Source organism: Plectropomus leopardus, chromosome 21 (assembly GCF_026936395.1).
Source record: "Plectropomus leopardus strain MGB_pleo_1.0 chromosome 21, ASM2693639v1, whole genome shotgun sequence".
In the NCBI taxonomy this organism is placed as follows: Eukaryota; Metazoa; Chordata; class Actinopteri; order Perciformes; family Serranidae; genus Plectropomus; species Plectropomus leopardus.
The window spans coordinates 11,265,885-11,284,340 of record NC_142196.1 but is presented as its reverse complement, the minus strand read 5'-3'; the positions used below and the strand labels follow the sequence as shown (position 1 = coordinate 11,284,340).

General features: G+C 39.7%; 2 protein-coding genes across 2 annotated transcripts in view; one reads left to right on the top strand and one right to left on the bottom strand.

The window, feature by feature from the left end:
- Positions 1-18,456, bottom strand: part of dap (death-associated protein) — a 99,182-nt gene that overhangs the window by 57,349 nt on the left and 23,377 nt on the right. The gene's annotated exons all lie outside the window — the stretch shown is intronic.
- Positions 405-17,954, top strand: ankrd33ba (ankyrin repeat domain 33ba). Its single transcript, XM_042510763.2, has 6 exons — positions 405-1,220; positions 13,079-13,208; positions 13,592-13,732; positions 14,386-14,527; positions 14,751-14,949; positions 15,754-17,954. The coding sequence occupies exons 1-6, from the start codon at positions 783-785 to the stop codon at positions 16,297-16,299; spliced, it is 1,596 nt and encodes a 531-aa protein (XP_042366697.2). The 5' UTR covers positions 405-782; the 3' UTR covers positions 16,300-17,954.

Genomic DNA, 18,456 nt, shown 5'->3' with positions numbered 1-18,456 from the left:
TATTATTATTATTATTGTTATTATTATAGATTTGCGCATCAGAGTGCAGAAAATTCCGTATTTTACGCTCAAATTTTTCTGGTCAAGGACCACCAACCCCCCCCCCCTTTTACATGGGTCCTGTTGAATATGAATATGAATATCCGAAGAATATTAATGCTTGACTATGGGCACTATGGGGTCGTCCAGCAGATAGAGTACAATCAATCTCTTGTCAGTAGACAGAGAAAGAGAGAGAGAGGGAGGAAAAGAGAAAGAACGAAAGAGAGAGAGAGAAAGAGAAAGAGAGAGAGAGAAAGAGAGAGAGAGAGGTCGCAGTCGCGTCTAATCGGATTAGGCGACTATAGGTTAACAGGCTGCTGTCTCTCTCCGCCCTACATGGGACGGTCGTGTGCGCAGCACTTTTACTTTGTGCTGTAGCTCCACTTCTTGCCACCTGAATCCATTCATGTGCTCTCCAGTCGATAACTGCAATTACAACTCAACGTGGTTTCATTCTGGGGCTAAATATTTCACTTCGAGGGACGTTCACGGCTCAATTGGAAATGTTTTCAACAACTCGCAGAAGATGACTGATGGTTATGACTGGATGCGCAACTGATAAAAAAAAACTACCGAGGGTCACGGAGTTTTTGTACGGTCCCCTGGATTACGTTTGAGACTTTTTAAGGTGGTATAGTTTGACTCCGTTCTTGTAAAGAGAGACAGCCAGTCCCATGCCCGCGCCCCGCGTGCCAGGCTGCACTCTACCCCACGGACAGTGCCCCAGGCTCGGGGGTTAGATGGTGCTGATCACGGACGACAGAGATGGAGGAGGCGCTTCGCCGGTTCGGGTCAAACAGCTCCAGCAGCAGCAAAAAGTCACCCAAATCCACCCGACCATAGTGGAGGAGCCGCTGTCCAACTCTGACGATGAGAATTACTTGGGCTCGTGCGAGGAGGACGATGAAGAGGACGATGGAGGAGAGGAAGAGGAGGAGGAGGATTTCGAAGAAGTTGACTTCGAGGACTTGGAGGATTGTCGGAGTATCGCGTCAGACGACTCATTTTACCCGCCGGATGATGTGTTCGCGGACTCGGAGCGCACCCCGTCTCCGGAGAGCCCGGAGCCGCTGTCTTTTTTCCAGGCGTGCTGCACCAACAACGCGGCTATCGTCCGGATAATGATACGGCATGGAGTGAAGGAGGAGGAGGTCAACGAGAAGGACAGAAATAACAGGGTATGAAGCACATAATAGGAACACTTTGAGTAACTTCACACAAGTGGCTAATGCTCATTAGTCCGTCTGACACCAGTGTTACAACATGGAAAGGGTCAAGGCTTTGGTGAAGTGTTTAGTTCATTAGCTGAATTGGCTCCAATTACATATCATTGTATTTTGGGGTATGGATCAAGTATTGAGTGGTCATGCAGGGGCAGTCAATGTGCTGTGTGTATTAGTACCAGACATCTTCAGCTAGACAGCCTCTATCACCTTCCTGACTGCAGCAAGTTCACTTTAAGAGCCTCACACTCATTGAAATAATTAAACCTGAGCTGCAGTGGCTTACTTCGCTATTTCCAGGCCCATGCTGGACTGCCTCAATATAGTTATTGCACCAGAATCTAAAGTCTGTAAAACAATTAATTAATAATCAAATAGTCTAGTTAGAAAGTTGGCTTTAAAATGTCACATTAATCCTGAATTTCATAAACTCACACCCGTATTGTGAATCATTTTTCATACCAAACTGTACTTTCTGACAGCTGGGTGTATACGTGTCTGTGTTGACAGACCTCAGGTTTTTTTGCAGGAGCGAGCAACACTGAAGTCTCTCATGGTTAACTGAACACACACTCCTCTGTGCCTATGAGAGAGAGTGTGTATGTGTGTGGTCATGCAGCAGGCACATTCATGTGAGCGTTTGTCCTACTGCATTTTCTTATTTTGGAATTAAATTTGTTTGGGTTCCGTGAGTAAACACATTATCTACCAATAAGCTGATGGTATTAGGGCATCTAAGAACAATTTGTACAGTCCTAAGATGCATGTACAGCTACACATTCTGCAAGGGAAGCAGCAGTTCCTGTTTGTGGAGTTGCAGACTTTTACCATAATCAAACACTTTAGTCCGTTGAATTTTAATTAACAGACTTATAGTTTTTCACTAAAGATAATTTATCAAAGGAGTCACTGGAAAATTATTGGACATTTTATCTGCAGTGCAATCAAAGCATGCATCTCTTTACACCTTGTGTATCGCTTCACTCCTGCCAAAGAACTGTAGCCTGGGGCAAAGAGATAAATCCATAATGATGGAACGCGAGACTAGTTCTCATTTATCTGGACATTTTCCTAATAGAAATTGAATAAGCTGGCAAAGAGCTCTATGCTAAAGAGGAATCACATGCCTTTTATCTTGTATTGTTGTGACTCAATGTATTTGTGTTAAAACTACAGTTGGTTACTTTTATAAAAGTAGCTTATTGCTGAAACTATCACTATATCCACACTGTTGTGTATGAGACAGATAACCTGTAAAGAAATTCATTTTCCTTCTCTTCATAGAGCTTCTAATGGCGTTTGCAAGAATCCACTGCATGTGAATGAAAACAATCAATTAGAGCCAAGGAGTCTCTAATGCAGCTGTCAATCTTGTCAGTCATAGCTGGTGAACTGCGGTCAAACTTTCAATCTTGACAACGCTGATCAAATATGAACCACAGTTCTGTCACAGCATTGCCTGGCTCTCCCTTCAAGTGCTTTCAGAGTCATATTTTTGTAATACCATTAAGCTGTAAATTAAAAAGTTTGCCGCCAAAGTGTATTTGAGCAAATGCCATTAGAATCGCTGTGACGAGGAGGAGGAAAAAGATTTGCCTCATTTACTACTGTGTGGATGTAGTGACAGTTTGAAATATAACAAAACATTACTTAAATAAACACCAGCCTGCCTGTGGCTTTAATTGTTAACTATTTTATTCAGAAACAAAGTGATAAAGAAAACCCCTTTTCTCATTACCAGCACATTGTTTTATACTTTGACATGATAAGTGTAGTTTTCTACTATTGGCAACTAAAGAGCTCCAGTGGAGACATTTTGAGTGAAATTGTAGTTGCTGAGGGAGGAAGTGTGTTTTATTCATTTACTTAAAATTCCCAGCTGGTCTGTATTTTCGTACAACTGATCTTACATCACAGATCTGTGCCTCTAACCTTGAGGCCACCCCCATCTCTCTTTGTCCCTTCTACTATTTCACCATCTCCTCCCACCATCTCTCCCTGCTCACTTCTCTGCATGTATGTAATTACTGGTGAGATCATGGGAAGGAAGAACAGAAATGACGTCATTGGAATGTTAAGATTTTTCTTCTCAGTGACACACAAGACCCCAAAACACATGCTTGTCCATGGCATACATGACTGTATGCGGGTGTGTGTGTGTGTGTTGCAGTGAGAGACAGTTATGTTTTTGCATAGATAACCAGGATGTGAGCTCGTGCAATTGCCATTTGCCTTGTTATGCCCTGTGACCTTAGAGATGTACCCTTGCACAGTACAGGTTAGGCCACTCCTCTATTGGAAACACATGTTGATATGAATCTGTTAAGCTCATTAGTGCATGTGTGTGTGTGTGTGTGTGTGTGTGTGTGTGTGTGTGTGTGTTCAACATCCTGAAACAGATGTCAACATTCTAATATAGCAGACATCCTGATAATGTGATTGACAAAACAAAGAGGGGTGTTACATCCAGGCTTGGATTTATCCAAATGCAGCATTCACACTATTTCCCCTTCCTACTCATCATTGGGGATTTACACTATAAAAAAATGTTAATCAAAAACAAACTAGTGTTAATATTATGCCAAATTATATTTACAATATGCTGTATGGAAGTATGAAAGTATGGTGTTGTGTATCAAGTAGTATTAATACTAAAAAAAACTCATGTTTTAAAAGACCATTTTATGTTAAGTACTCATCACAGGTTACATTTTTGAGGGAAACTTTGTATTCCTCGCCTGCCTCTGGTGAACGAAGAATCCAAAACTAGAGTTAAGTCTTTGACCTCATTTAACAACAGCAAAACTATATCAAAACTTCCATTTACAAACACCCACACAATTCGTGCAATATATTCCAAATTTAATTTTTCCAGTCGTCTGCTCAGTATTTCCCCAACAGACAGCCTTTTCCAACAGGGAACTGAACTAAAAGTGCAATTTATCTACTGTATGTTCTCTTTAAAACCAGACACCATTGACAAAAACAGTAATTTTACCTAGCTGAACACAGAAGCTGCTGGTCTATTGCTAACTTGACCAGTTAGTTTCTGTTATTGTGTGATTCCCAACAAACCCTGTGTCAACCATAATACAAACAAAGTGATGGATTGAGGCAGTGGTAAAGTGCTAACTTTGAAACTGTCTTTTAAGGAAATACAGAGCATACGACTGAATAGAAAAGACCTCGACTATACTGTGCGAGTTGTGTGAGAGTTTGTAAACACATATATTGATATAGTTTTTCTGTTGTTAAACTGCATCGCCAGTTACTTAAATTTAATAGTTTTCTCCGTTTTTGGATTCTACATTCATCAGAGGAATTCGACAAAATCAAAGTTTTCTTCACAAATTCAACATAACATCGGGTGAATTACTTCTTTAATGTTCACATTGATGCATCAGGGCAGTCCGAAAAGAGTAGGTGTAGTACACTTTTTGAAGGTCATGTTGGGGAACTAAAAAGGTGCTGAAAAAAAGTGTAGATTTGCCTGGGTCAGCCTATTATTTGACACAAACAAAATAATTTGGTCTGTGGTCCCCTTCAACAGGGAGGTGAGAGGTTTGGGTCAGCTACAGAATGGCAGCCCAGAAACTGGTAGGGAGCCTGTGTTTTTCATACAGGTACTTCAACAAGGTGGATATTTGCCAGCACAGGAGAGCAACCCTGAGTCTGATGTCAATGGTAGTCTGATAAGTGCATTTATTACCTGCTGTGCAATTTTTGAGAGATGAAGATAACATCAAATATAAGACGTGTGCATTTTAAAATCTCATGGCAAACAGGAAGAATAGATTTTTGCACCCCAAGCATTGGCCTCTGTGGTTTATAGGCAACACTTAATTACATTAGATTATGATACTAATCTTTCGGCAAAAGTCCCTGAAGTATTCTCATAAGCCTCAAAACTTACTCTCAAGTTTCTATTGAACATTTACTTAAAGTTTAGGGTTGTTGTGTTGAATAAAATATAGGTCATCATTTTTTTAAAATCATCAAACCTTTTTTTGGAATATAATAAACAATCAGTCACAACTTTTGCTAATTTTTCTTCCAGCATGGTTCAGTTTTTCTCTCAATCCAGCCTTCAAAAAGCAATAAATTCACACCATCCACTGCCCACTGCACATGTTAAAACTTGATTAATTGCAAACATGATCACAATGTAATAAGCCAGAAATATACAGCCAGTCTCCATCCTCCTGTACCCTCAGACGACAGGGAGAAACCACACACACACTGAATGCTAAATTTAGTAAGAAACTTAATGACAAGCCTTTATGTAGGTCAGAAGTATGTGTATTTAATTTTCCTTGTATATGACTACATCACAGTAATTATATGTGCTGTCAATGTCCAAATCCTGACAGTATATTCTCAGTGTGGTGACTATGATAGCAGATGTGTTGGATGAGTCTGTAAAAAGTAAAAGGATAAGTGTAGATCCTTAATCATTATGGTTATGAATGTTAATTTATATTAATAGATCAATGTCCACCTCTGACCCTGTTTAGGGCAGCATGTGTGTTTCCATTGCAGTCAGTTGGTTAAGTTGTCATGCTCACATGAAAACTCAATAAATCACACACACACACACACACACACACACACACACACACACACACACACACACACACACACACACGCACACACACACACACAGAATTCAATAAACTTAAATGAGGGCACCCTGTCACCTCTCTCTTTCTGTGTCTCTCTCTTTTTCTCCCATCTCTCTCTCTCTCTCACACACATACAAACACACACATACTCACACTCCTTTTGATCACATCAAATTTTCCTAACAGGGTGAGATCAGTTGATGGACCAGGACAGATACAGCAGATACAGCACAACAAAGTCAACCACAGAGTCTCACACAAGCAAAAAGTACAACTGACCAACACACAGATCGACCAACAGGCAAGCGGACTGAATGAGGCACGGGGGGGAGAGACAGAAATTTGGCACAGCAGATGGTAGAGAGCATGATGCTGCTAGCAAATACAGATGAGTGGAAAAATCAAAGCGACAGTCATACACATCTGATTTGATACAGCCGTGTGAACGCTCAGCTGCAGACAGATACACAGCTAACAGGGAGGCTATTGACAGAAACATGGACCAGTAGGTCTGCGTCAGTGCTTCTGGTGTGTGTGATTGAGGGCAGTCTCGAGTGTATTTGCCCGTGTGTGTGTGTGTGTGTGTGTGTGTGTGTGTGTGTGTGTGTGTGTGTGTCCCTGAACACAAAGATGTACTGTAAAATGCCAAACGAATGCAATGTTGTATTCTCGGCTCATGCAGGCCGCAGAGATACAGGTTGTCTGCTGCTCAGATGATTTTGCAGGATTTAGCTTGGACCGGTACTTATTTGGAAGTAAAAAATTTACAGTGTGGGTAAGTCCTTATTTAGGAAACAAGAAGGTAGTTAGATTAGTTTATTGAAGAAGTCACATTGGGGAACCGTAAGGGAAGCAGGCTCTTGGTTGCTCTAGGCAAGGCAGGTTTTTTTTGTATAGCACATTTCGTACAATACGGCATTTCAAAAAGCTTTACAATAAAAGAGTAAAGAGATAAGATATAAAAGGTAGAATTCATTACTAGATTATTCAAAATATGTTAAATAAAAATCACTGTCAAAAACAGCAAAAATGCAGACCAAGAGGTGCCCTAGCATGGAGGGTCAATACGACACATTTTTGGGAGATTACACAGGTTTCTACTTGGCTGGGATGCTATTCTTTGTATTTGTGAATGATAAAATGCTGCTACAACTTTTGTTAGATGAAATTTACCATTTTGTCCAGCTGTAGCAGAATAATACACATCATAGGGCATAAAGACTTATTTTTCTATTTCTTCTATTTCTATTGATTATTGAGGATTAGGACATAGTCAATATCTGATCAGCCCCATCAACTTTAAAACCAATACTGGGCAAAAATTGTAAACACCAAATATGTGAAGTTAATAATTCCAGGTCCTCTTTCATTTCAGAACCAGGTAAAGTCAATCAGTTCATCCATGCTTATCTTAAGATACAGACGTGCTGTGGTCTGCTTTACATGATTTCATTAAGATGCAATTTACAACATGGTTGAACACTGGCTTGGAAATCTGTATCTATTGTGTGTTTAAGGGAACATTAAGGGTTACACTGAGTGTTGTGTCATCCCTGTCAGAGCTAATTATTACAGCTTTCTTCCCATATCAACTGTAGATGCATAGTTACATCCGTCTCCCTCCCCCCTCTGTCTCTGTGTTGCTGACTGATACGGCTAAGCCTTTCTATTCCTAGCTCTGGATATTCCCCAGATTACTTTGTGAGTGTGTTTGTGTCTTTGTCTGTGTCTTTATAATAAGTTGACCAGCATTTGTGGGTGTATCAGAACCCACTGACCTTGATCACAAATATACAGATTTTAGTTAAAGTTCAGCTGAAATTAAAATTCTGTTTTGTGAAGGAATCTCCTTCCCAAACACTAACCCCAAACCAAAACCATAATCATAACCATAACCATGTCAACATATGTACTTTTTGGTCAAAATTGTCATCACCAAAAATAAATTAAAATGTTACGGCTCACCATCGTTTGGATTCATCATAATGTTGAATGTTTTGGAGGGGAACAGACTGCTTAAATTGCCAATGTTAGATAACTATGTAAGAAAGAATGCCTTGTATCGACATTTGTAGTTCATATGAATGCACACCAAAAAAAAGACCTACACGCTCAAGATTTGTGTAATTCAGAGGAACATATTTTAGATTTGATAATGCAAATATCGAGAGATCAGACCATGTGCACAGAAAAATACTACCTTACATCACAACTTCATATTTTACAAGCTAGTATAAAAAGAGGAAAAACTCCAGTTCCATCAAGGGGAAGTTTGGTGTGCATTGACTTTGGGGTAAAAACCTTAGTTTAAAAGGACGGCAACAAATTTGTGAAATGGAACAGACGAGATTACAGTCGGGGAGGGCATATGTCTACGTCCATCAGCATAAAGTAATGAAAGCTGTAAAACTGCCATAGAGTGCTTCTTCATTTGGCCTACATACAAAATACACAATCCTCCCAAAAAGCTATCGCTGAGGATTTGAATCCCTGTCATGCTCCAAGTCTCACTTTACTGTATCCCTATCTTACACACACACACTGCACACACACTCATCCCTCTGTGGAAGTACCTCTCCTGATTGTTTCAGGGTTGTTGAGCTACCTGCTAGTGTTGTTATTTTTATCCCTTTAGCCTCACAGTTAGTCACTGAGTGGGTCATATTGTGTAGCCCATGATTGCCTTTTTCTCGGTTCATGCGCTGCAATTGTGTGCTGTGGTGTGTGCATTTCCTGGTGCTCTTCTCTTCAGTCACCTAACATTGCCAGCGGCCACTGGTAGTGTGCACCAGAGTCCAATAAATGTAACAAATATTCCAAATGGGGATGTGTGAAGTAAAAACTAGTGCCTGGGAGAAAAGGGGTAAAAAATAAGTTAAATGCTTGTGCTTGTTTGTGCGTGAGTGAAAAAGGTTCACTGAGAAAATAGGACATTGCCAGACGACTGAGATTGCTCCAGACGTGCTGCAGGGCATGCTGCTTAAGTACAACACAGCAGGGCTGGAGGCTTGCCAAGAATGTGTGTATGTGTACGTGAGAGTGAGAGAGACATAGACAAAGTCTACATGCGAGCGTCTAACCAGATAGAACAATCTGGAGCTTTGCCAGTGCATGTGAACTTCTTCCAGACAATCCCCTAGTTACTCCACAGGAAAACCCTCTTAACCTTTCCCACTTAAAACTTTAAGGTTTCAGGTGCAGGTGAATTAACATCGACTGTACTTTAGCTGTAAATGGATCAATCAGACCATCACGTGTTCAGGAATACTGGCGCTGTATTATCTTGAATAATGTGACTGTTAAATTGGTCAGATGATGTAACGTAATGCTTAGAGTTTAGATCCTGGTTAATTAAGGATAATTAAAAAATTATGCAACCTGATAAGAAGATTGATGCACTTGAAGGAAACGTCAGCATTTTTCAGCCTGGCCCTTTTCTCCCCTTTTTTTTTGTGAGACAACAGTTTTTGAAATAGGTCCTTTACTGAGAGAGAGCGCTGCAGCCACAGCAGTGCACCATCAATTTACATCCATTAAAAGTGCTTGTTTTTGGCTCAGATTACCATGACTGTCTGACAACATAATAGAAAAGACCACACAAAGAAATGGAACGTTATTTCTTACCTTTCGCTTGAGCCGATCTGTTTGTTAGTGTGTGTAGCCAAAATTTACCCAAGGGGATGTCTCAATCTGAAGTCTCAAAGACTTTTCCACATTGTCAAAATTATCTAAATATTCAGCTGTAACACTGAAACATTCTTAGATAAAACATGCTCTGAAAAATTGTGAGATGTGACTTGTTGTAGGAAGACAACAGTAAGATTGTTGAGAGTTGGATGAAGAGTGCCAGGAGCTGTTTTGACAATCTGGAACAGTCTGCAAGATTTCAGAAACACGACTTCTCCTTCAGTAAGACTTGGTCAAACAAAAAGACAAGACAAGCAAAAGGTAACAAAAAATTATCCGTTTCTCTGATGGGATACTTTGGTATCAGAAATTTATGATAACAATCTGAGCCTATCAGTGGCAAAAAAAAAAAAAAAAAACTTTTAATGGATGTAAATTGATGGTGCACAATTGCTCATGGGGACACATTGCATCCTGTTTTGCCACTGTGGCCGCAGTATCTCTCTGATTAGTGGACAACCTTTAAAAATTGTCCACTTTAGTCACTTGGACACAAAAACAGTGTGTCCAGGTTGAAAAATACTAAAGTTTACCTTTTAGTGTAGGAAGTTTGCATGAGTGGCAATATTGTTTAGAATTCAGTTTGTGGAGATGTATATATATAACTATCCTTTTGTACATCCTGTCAGTATATTGTGCTTGTGTGGGTAGTAGTAGGTGGATATGCAGGAATTTGGCACAAACTTTGTAAGTTTTCTATAAACCTCCAGGCCCCTCTGTACCAATCTTCAGCCATTATTATATTTATTCATTTCAGCGAAACAGAACTTTTGATCACATATATACCAGAAATAGAATAAATAATTTGGTAAGTCACACAGTGTGCTCGGCAAACAAGACTAAAAACCTATTGTGCCATGAGTTGCAAAGCATCAAGTAGAATTTTCTGAGTGCTCTTATGAAAAGATCATCACGTAACAGAAGCAGGTTCACGAATCAAGAAATAGCAAATGTGGAACAAACTGTAACAGCTTACCTAAAATACCTAAAAACTCTTGCTAGAACAGTTGTTACGTTTGATTTTTAACTCTCTATGGTAGAGGCCTAATATTCACATGACATTAAATATGTGCAAATAGGTTAAATACATGTCATTGTACTGTGGTCTGTCCTGCAGTTGAGTGCATTTTTATTTTGTGTTTGTGTGTCATTTCTACAGCAGCTGGGAGAAGATACAGTTGGTGAATTTTACTTCTGTTTTAATCACCATGTCTGTGCTGGCACACTTCATAAACACAGGACACGTACTTTCATCATACCATATTCTTTTATGTACAGCATGACCTGGAAAAGCCTTTAAAGCGGAAAATTAAAGAGGTGTAAGTTTATTTTGTAATTGGAAATGACATGTCTAAATAAAAATGCCTCTTTTATTCTTCCTGATTACTCTCAGCAGGCACCTGTAGCAGAATACATAAATATTTGTCTTTCATCTGATGCATGCTTGTGTTTTGACACAGAGTAGTTTGGATTGGTTGATCTTTCCACCACACCTGGCTTTAATAAAGCACCAATTAAGAGTCCCTGTAGGTTCTGCTAGCTTGCCAATTAATAGATCGTTATGAACAACACATTGTTTGTTTGACTTTGTTGCAGTTGTTTCAAGCTGCGACTTCACAAGTCAGCCTGACTTGAACTGAAGCAGTATAATCATTTACTATTTTTAATGAACTCATAGTAGTCACTGTGTTGTCAGTTGCTTAGAAACTGTTTCACGGCTCTAATAAATGTCTCCAATATTGTGTATTTTACTTCTCATATTAATAAACAAACTTCTGAGCAGAGACAATAAAGTATATTATATTGTATCATTCCATTTTAAGTATTTAAATACAGTACTACAGTATAATTTTTGTGCCTGATTTGGGGGCCATTTTTATCTTTACTTGACAAAGGACAGAGTAGAAATATAGGGAGAGATGGAGATGTGTATGACATGCAACAAAGGTCTCAGGGCCAGAAATAACCCAGGATGTTGTGGTTATATGGCATGCACTGTAAACCACTTGGCTACCAAGGCGCCCCAAGTTTTATGCCTTTGATGGAACAAAACAGACACTTATGATGACAGAAACTAGACAGTATTATTGCTCTGAGGAATGAAAGGTTTCCATGCAAGAAATTCAGAAAAAATACAAGAAAAACTTAACGATAATATGTATAAAAATGTATTATTCCAAGACGGATTGACATATCAAAATTTCCTTGATAACCTTAGATATGTGATGCCTGTTGTTGATCCTGCCAAAGTTTTGGGAAAATTGGACCAACAATCTGGGACGAGTTTACGAAAAATAGGATGGAGAACTGAGAAAAAAGTTCCTAAAATGTGACATTTTTAGAGCACAAGATCCCCAGAGCAAAGACATAGATGTGTTGAGAGATTAAAATGGTTAAAGAATTATGATTCTAAAACAAGTCGTTTTCGCTAGTTGCAAAAACATAAACTTGGTTGTTACAGTGCCATCTTGAGGTCATTGAGTGACATGTTTTGTGCCTAAGTAGTGGGGAGAAAGTGCAACACATCTGCCAATTTTAGTGAGTTTTCATCTTATGGTTTTTGGACATGAAAATGATGAAATGGCAGATGTATTACACTGCATGTTAGAGAAAAAAGAAGGTGCTACCCACATCATCAACTGACAAATATGCAATTAGTTGTCTCCTACAGGTGTCTAATTTGAGTTTTCAAGACCATTTTTGTTAGGTTTAGGTCATTTCCAATAAAATAACACATCTACCTTCCAATCATTTACATATATTAAATAGTGCATTAAAGTATTAAAGTAATACATTTTGACTTCCTGTAGGAGAACATGCCTTATCAGCATTCATCCACCTGTGCTCTTACTCATCTACAGAAATACTTTCTACATAAATGATTCATGTACAATTGTATAAATACAGTGTGCATATGATAAGTCAACTGAGAACTCTGTGTTCCTAAATACCTCGCAGTTTCCCCCCATCTCTCCTCTGGTGGCAAACTTGTTTGTCTTGGCCTCTGCAATGTGCACCTTCCGGAAAGTACCCAACTTTTACAGGAGTTTTCCAGGACTAACACACTCCCAACTCACATAAACTCACACTGACAGACTAAAATTTACACACTGGTCCACACTCACACACATAAATGGGTCCCTACTGTAGCACACACTCACACACAAAAGTACACAACAACATCAGAGACAGCTTATTTTTCCGCTGAGTTCATGAAGGTTCAGTCCTCAATGAAAAGACAACAGATGTCACATTTATTCAAGGATATTAGTTTTGAAAGACGCACAGAGGTCTCCTGGTCTTGTGGGTTTCTACTGACACTGCCGTGATCGCATTTTTCTCCGTACAGCTTCCTATATGTCAGCACTTTACTGCAGTTTTGCTTCATCTCCTTTGGCAAGTTTTTTTTCCCCTGAACATTTTTGCTGATTCTAAACTTAGACCTCTCTATCCCTTTCCCTCGTCTTTTAACTCCTCTCCTCTCCTGTCATTTCTTTGTCTCAGATAGGGCTGTTGGTTGCATGCTACCAAGGTTACGTGGACGTCGTTATAGCGCTGTCTCAGTGTCCCTATCTGGATGTCAACTGGCAGGACAGTGAGGGAAACACAGCTCTCATCACGGCTGCTCAAGCAGGTAACACACACACACAGCAGTATATCAGACACTGGCTTAGTTACGCACACACAAGCGCCGACAGGCCGGTTCAAAACACTATTAAACACATACACACAGATACAAATATACACACACAGGCAGTTTGGCACTAATGCTGACACAGACAAACACATAGTCAAGCATAAAAAGTTTGCACTGGCTGTATTTAAGCTTTTTGAAACAGAAGTGATAAGTGTAAAAGAGAATAATGACCAGCCATATGGAGGTGGATCTCGCCCCGTTCAAAATATGATAGACAAGTGTGATTAAGCATTTTGCAGCTCTTATCCAAGCCAATATTGGTATTGCAGATTTTGTGTGGTGACCTGCAGTAACTCCTGTTTGTCCCTCTGTTCTTCAAGGCCACATAACAATCACCAACTATCTTCTGAACTACTACTCTGGGTTGGACATTGAGAGGAGAAACTGCCACGGCTTCACCGCTCTGATGAAAGCTGCCATGCAGGGCAGGGTGGAATGTGTGCGCTCGCTCATGATGGCAGGTGGGGAAAATGTGTCCAATTAAACCAGATGTACAAAACTTTATAACAATTAGAAAGAACAAAATGTGTAGATTTCATACATAAGCACAAATGACCTGGATATTTGTTTCTTATATGTTTTTTTTTTAATTACCAGGACTTTTTGGGGTTGATTTGACTGATCAGAAACAAAGAAGATGCTTGTTTATTCTGTAATTACTAAAAATTGAACAGATTTTCATTTAAAATTGGTGGACAGATGGACAATTTGAATAAGTCGTGACAGTGATCCAGATTTTAGTTATTAGATGACTATTCTCTTTGTAGCCGTAACTATGAATGTCAATCAAATTATAAAGACAAGGGGTTCAAGTCAAGATTTAATTGTAACATTAAAGGTACACTGTTTTGGATTTAGGGGAATATATTGACAGAAATGGAACATAATATAATAAGTACGTTCCCTTTTGTGTATAATCACCTAAAAATAAGAGCTGTTGTGTTTTGTTAGTTTAGATTAAACCGTTTATATCTACATAGGGAACAGGTCCTCTTCTATGGACTTTCCCTTTTTTTGCATTGGCCACTGTAGTTAGCAGCCTCTTCACAACTAGCCAAACAGCATCTGAAAAACACATATTTATATTTTTAACCAGCTTTCTTGTGCCCACCAGGAGCTGCCCTGAATGCCAGGGACTCTGGCCGTCACTTCACTGCCAAGGAGTGGGCCTACTTTACAGGCCGTTATGAAACTGCCTGGGTGATGACGCGCCTGATGGAACGGCCCTGCCCCCACCAGTACTGTGATACATACAGGTAAACTCATAGCTGGTTCACATTGTTTCTCTGTATGCCTGTCTGTCACGGGAAATAGTTCATATACCGGTGTAGAGTATACCATATAGAGCGTACGATATTACAGATTCATCAAGCAACACAAAAACATGAATAAAAGGAGCCATTAGAGAGTCTATGACTTGCATTTTGATTACAAGGAGTAAACTTTACAGTGTATTTATATCAGATTTGCTCTCCCCAGTCTAGAGTGGGCCCCACTGGCATCACTGGTGGCCAAAGCCCAGGAGCCTCGTGGCTGTCTAAAGCGCCTGTCAGACACTGTACGGAACGTCTTCAACATGGCGAATGTCACCAACCCTGAGGATGAAGGCGTTATTGACCACATGGTTTCTATTACAACTGCCATGAGGAACCCTGTTATAGCAGTAGCATGCCATACAGTAAGTAATAAAGCACAAGATCGTGTTTACTCTTCAATGTCCACTTATTCATTAATCAGCATTAAACAGTATCAGATGAGACCCAAGAACACACAAACCACATGTCCCTCATTTTCTCCCTTACACCAACAAGCATTTTGCAAATGTACAGTAATCTGAGATAAGGTGAATTGGGTAACTACTCTTTGTGATAAGGAAGGATTTTGCAAAGTCTTTAAAGTTGCTTTCTCTGCATTATTCCTGCTGGTGTCTGTACATTCTCAGCATAGTTGGAGATATCAGGGCTCATTTTCTTATCTTCAGATGCAGCAAACATTCTTGTACAATGCTGAAACCACCTTCAACAGACTTGAAATTTGAACAGTCAATATTTGCGTGTTTCTGTATCAGTGTGCAAATTACTGCTGTTTTTGTGCTTATCAAGAAGTATAATAAAGTCGTTCTAACACAGCTGTCTCATAGAATCGATGCGCAAATAAGCTAATGATATGATTGTGGCAATGATGCTATTAAAGGATAAATCTGGTGCTAATTTATATTTCATTTTATCAGCAAATTCTTTGCTTTTTTATGGGATTTGCTCATAATAATTAAAGGATATAATTAACGGCAGTCTTATCTGATAAGCAGGTTATTCATGCAAGATTACCAGTATTGCTGCAAACAAAAGGGATACTGAGCACTGTTTTTTGTTAATAAAAAAAAACAGAATTCTACTGTTATTACTATTATTGCAACTGCAATGTGCCTAATACTGACAATATAGACAGTAATACCAATCAGAGACTGTTGATTTTGTTTCAGGTATGTCCTGACAGCCCCCCAAGTGTGGGCAAACGGCGTTACGCAGTTCCTGAAATCATCCGCCAGCAGCGCGCCAAAGAGCTCCGCTCCCTCAACCCTGACAGGGTGGACAGCCACCTCAAACTCTTCCAAAACTCTCGAGTCACACTGGTGGCCAAGAACTCAGCAGACCGTCGGGCCAGCCTTCAGGCCCATAGCTTGGTGCCTCGACACAGGAGCTCCAGCCTGGGCATGGTGGCTTACAACGAAGCCCTGGAGCTGCGGAGGACCAGCCTGCTGCCCTTGCACATGGTGCTGAGGAGAAGCAGTGTCAGGCCGGGGTTCAGCATCCCCAAAGTGAGGGTGTCCAAGGCCCCCACGCCCACTTATGAACCAGAAAAGATCAGGAGGAAGAGCAGTGCCAAAGATGGAGGTGGGCACCTGCTGCAGATACCAAAGTGGCGGTACAAGGAGCTAAAAGAAGAAAGGAAGAAAGCGGAGGAGGCCGAGAGGAGGAGGCTGGAGGCTGTAACCAAGAGACACCTTGCTGCCGGGAAAAGGAAATAATATCATTGCCTCAGAAGATGCCATGTACACTACTCCAAAAAGAGACTGCACAGACTATAAAAATGACTAGATTTGGCTTTAATGTTTTTTCTACAACATATGAATTACCAGCAGTGTTCATGAAAGAGGACAGCAGACTGGAAGCTGCTTTTGTGTGTTTTGTTTTGCAAGAGGGATGCCAGTTGGCCTCTTAAAAATGGCTGCCGGAGCTTTGACAGCTTTAGAAGTGCACAGTGCTCAGTGTCCTTTATGATGTCGAACAGCGAATACCCAGGGGATTTGATACTTGAAATGTTTTTAGCTAACTTATTTTTCATATTTATTGCTTTTTGATGGATAGCCAAGTCTCTATTTTGTTACGCTTTGGGTGCTCAGTACAGCAGGGTTTTTATATTGGACAAGACGCTCATTAACATGTACACTTTCTGTAACTACAGCAGAAATATGTTCATCTTTCTACCTAAAAGACAGGAGCAGTTTATTAAAGATGTTATGGAATAATGTCTGTGAAAAAAAAATTCAGTGGGGAACACTAATGGGTGTGACTGAGAAAGCTAAACACACACTTATATACTGTAAAATGGAATGGCATTTGACAGCAATATTTTAGATGCTTTTTTGTTTTGCTTTATAACAACAAACCCATGAATGTATTTCGCATATATATATATATATATTTTATATTAGCTATTTTAAGACTTCTTGATGACAAACTTTTTTATCCAAAATAGACTTTTTCACATACATATATATAAACTACTATGTCTTAACGTCTCAGACCAAGACTTAAATGTGGAAGACTATTTTGATGTAAAACTTAAAGGGGTAACTTTGGTATTTTCCAACCTTGACTTTATTTTTCCTTGCTTTTGTGTCTAAGTGACTGGTAAGAGCAATAGTTTTCAAAATTGGTCAGTACTGAGCAACAGGGCTGCAGCTGGCAGTGGAAAATAGGCTGCAATGTAACCAGTCATGGCAATTATCAGGCTCAGAGATAAACCTTTTTATTAAAGAGTAAGATTGTTTTTTTCTCTAGCCAGAAACAACCCCGCTATCGGTTACATCAAACTCACCAGACTCCATTTAAATAATTCTTTTTTTTTTATCATTGTAAACACAAAGTCAACAGAAACAAAATAAAACAAAAACAAAGTATTGGTTGATCTGTCCACTATTCCAACAATCAACAACTCTGGTTTGTTGAAATTAACCCTTAATTCTCCCAGGTAGACGTGAAAATATGCAGGCTCTATATAAACCAAAATTGCTGTTTATTTAAATGGAGTGTGGCGGGTTTGGGGATGGATATTTGATGGCTGTTACTGGTTAAACAAAAAGGAACGTTCTCTTTAACAAAGAGGTCTATCTCTGTAGGGATCCTTTCCATAATGTTGTCAGACACTTTGAACAATCTGTAGTACTGGACCAGTTTCAAAAATTGCTGTTTTCATTGGTCACTTAGACACAACAACATGGGAAAATAGGGTCAGAGCTGAAAAATACCAGTTACCCTTTAAATCTTACAGAGTGGGAAACAAGTTCAAACTCTTTCCAAATGTTTACATTCACTGCGATGAATGCAACTCTAAGACTGAATTCGGTGTATACAGGGTACAGACGATGTGAACAAAATAAACACTTCTGCTAACTGTGAATGTGATTCCTGCTGTCATAATTTCAAATGCCTTTGCCATGTTGTGTTGGGAAGTTTATCGGAAAATGATGGAATTTTTTTTTTACCCTTTTTGATTTTCATGGCATATCTTAGCATTGGGGGCATGTGTTTAATCTATTAACGACTGCAGAAGGTTGAGCTTTGGCCAGTGTGACAACACAAGTAGAATTAAAGTGATAATCCCTAAAATATGGACCCTCTGATAAACACAGCCAACCCATTATAAAGCAGGAGGTCAGCTCCCTGTTTTAACATTAGAACAGTGAAAATAATGGGGCGAAAAATAGCCGTGAGTTTAAAACACACAGAGCCATGGGGAGAGCAGTGATATAACATTGTCGGGATTTTTCCAGAGCACAATTTCACGGTCCTAACTCCTCGTGGCGATTGCAGCTTAAGTGCCATCCAAGAGCGTGTGTCTAATATACATGGTGATGAGTTGCTAAGGGGTTACAAGGGCACTGCGCAGACGAATCATTTCT

What these genes read in the sequence shown, in the direction of transcription:
- ankrd33ba (XM_042510763.2), top strand. Translation starts at nt 783, where the DNA reads ATGGTGCTGATCACGGACGACAGAGATGGAGGAGGCGCTTCGCCGGTT. An exon ending in CATCACGGCTGCTCAAGCAG is followed by an intron (nt 13,209 to 13,591) that starts GTAACACACACA and finishes CTGTTCTTCAAG; the next exon opens with GCCACATAACAATCACCAAC. An exon ending in CAGTACTGTGATACATACAG is followed by an intron (nt 14,528 to 14,750) that starts GTAAACTCATAG and finishes TGCTCTCCCCAG; the next exon opens with TCTAGAGTGGGCCCCACTGG.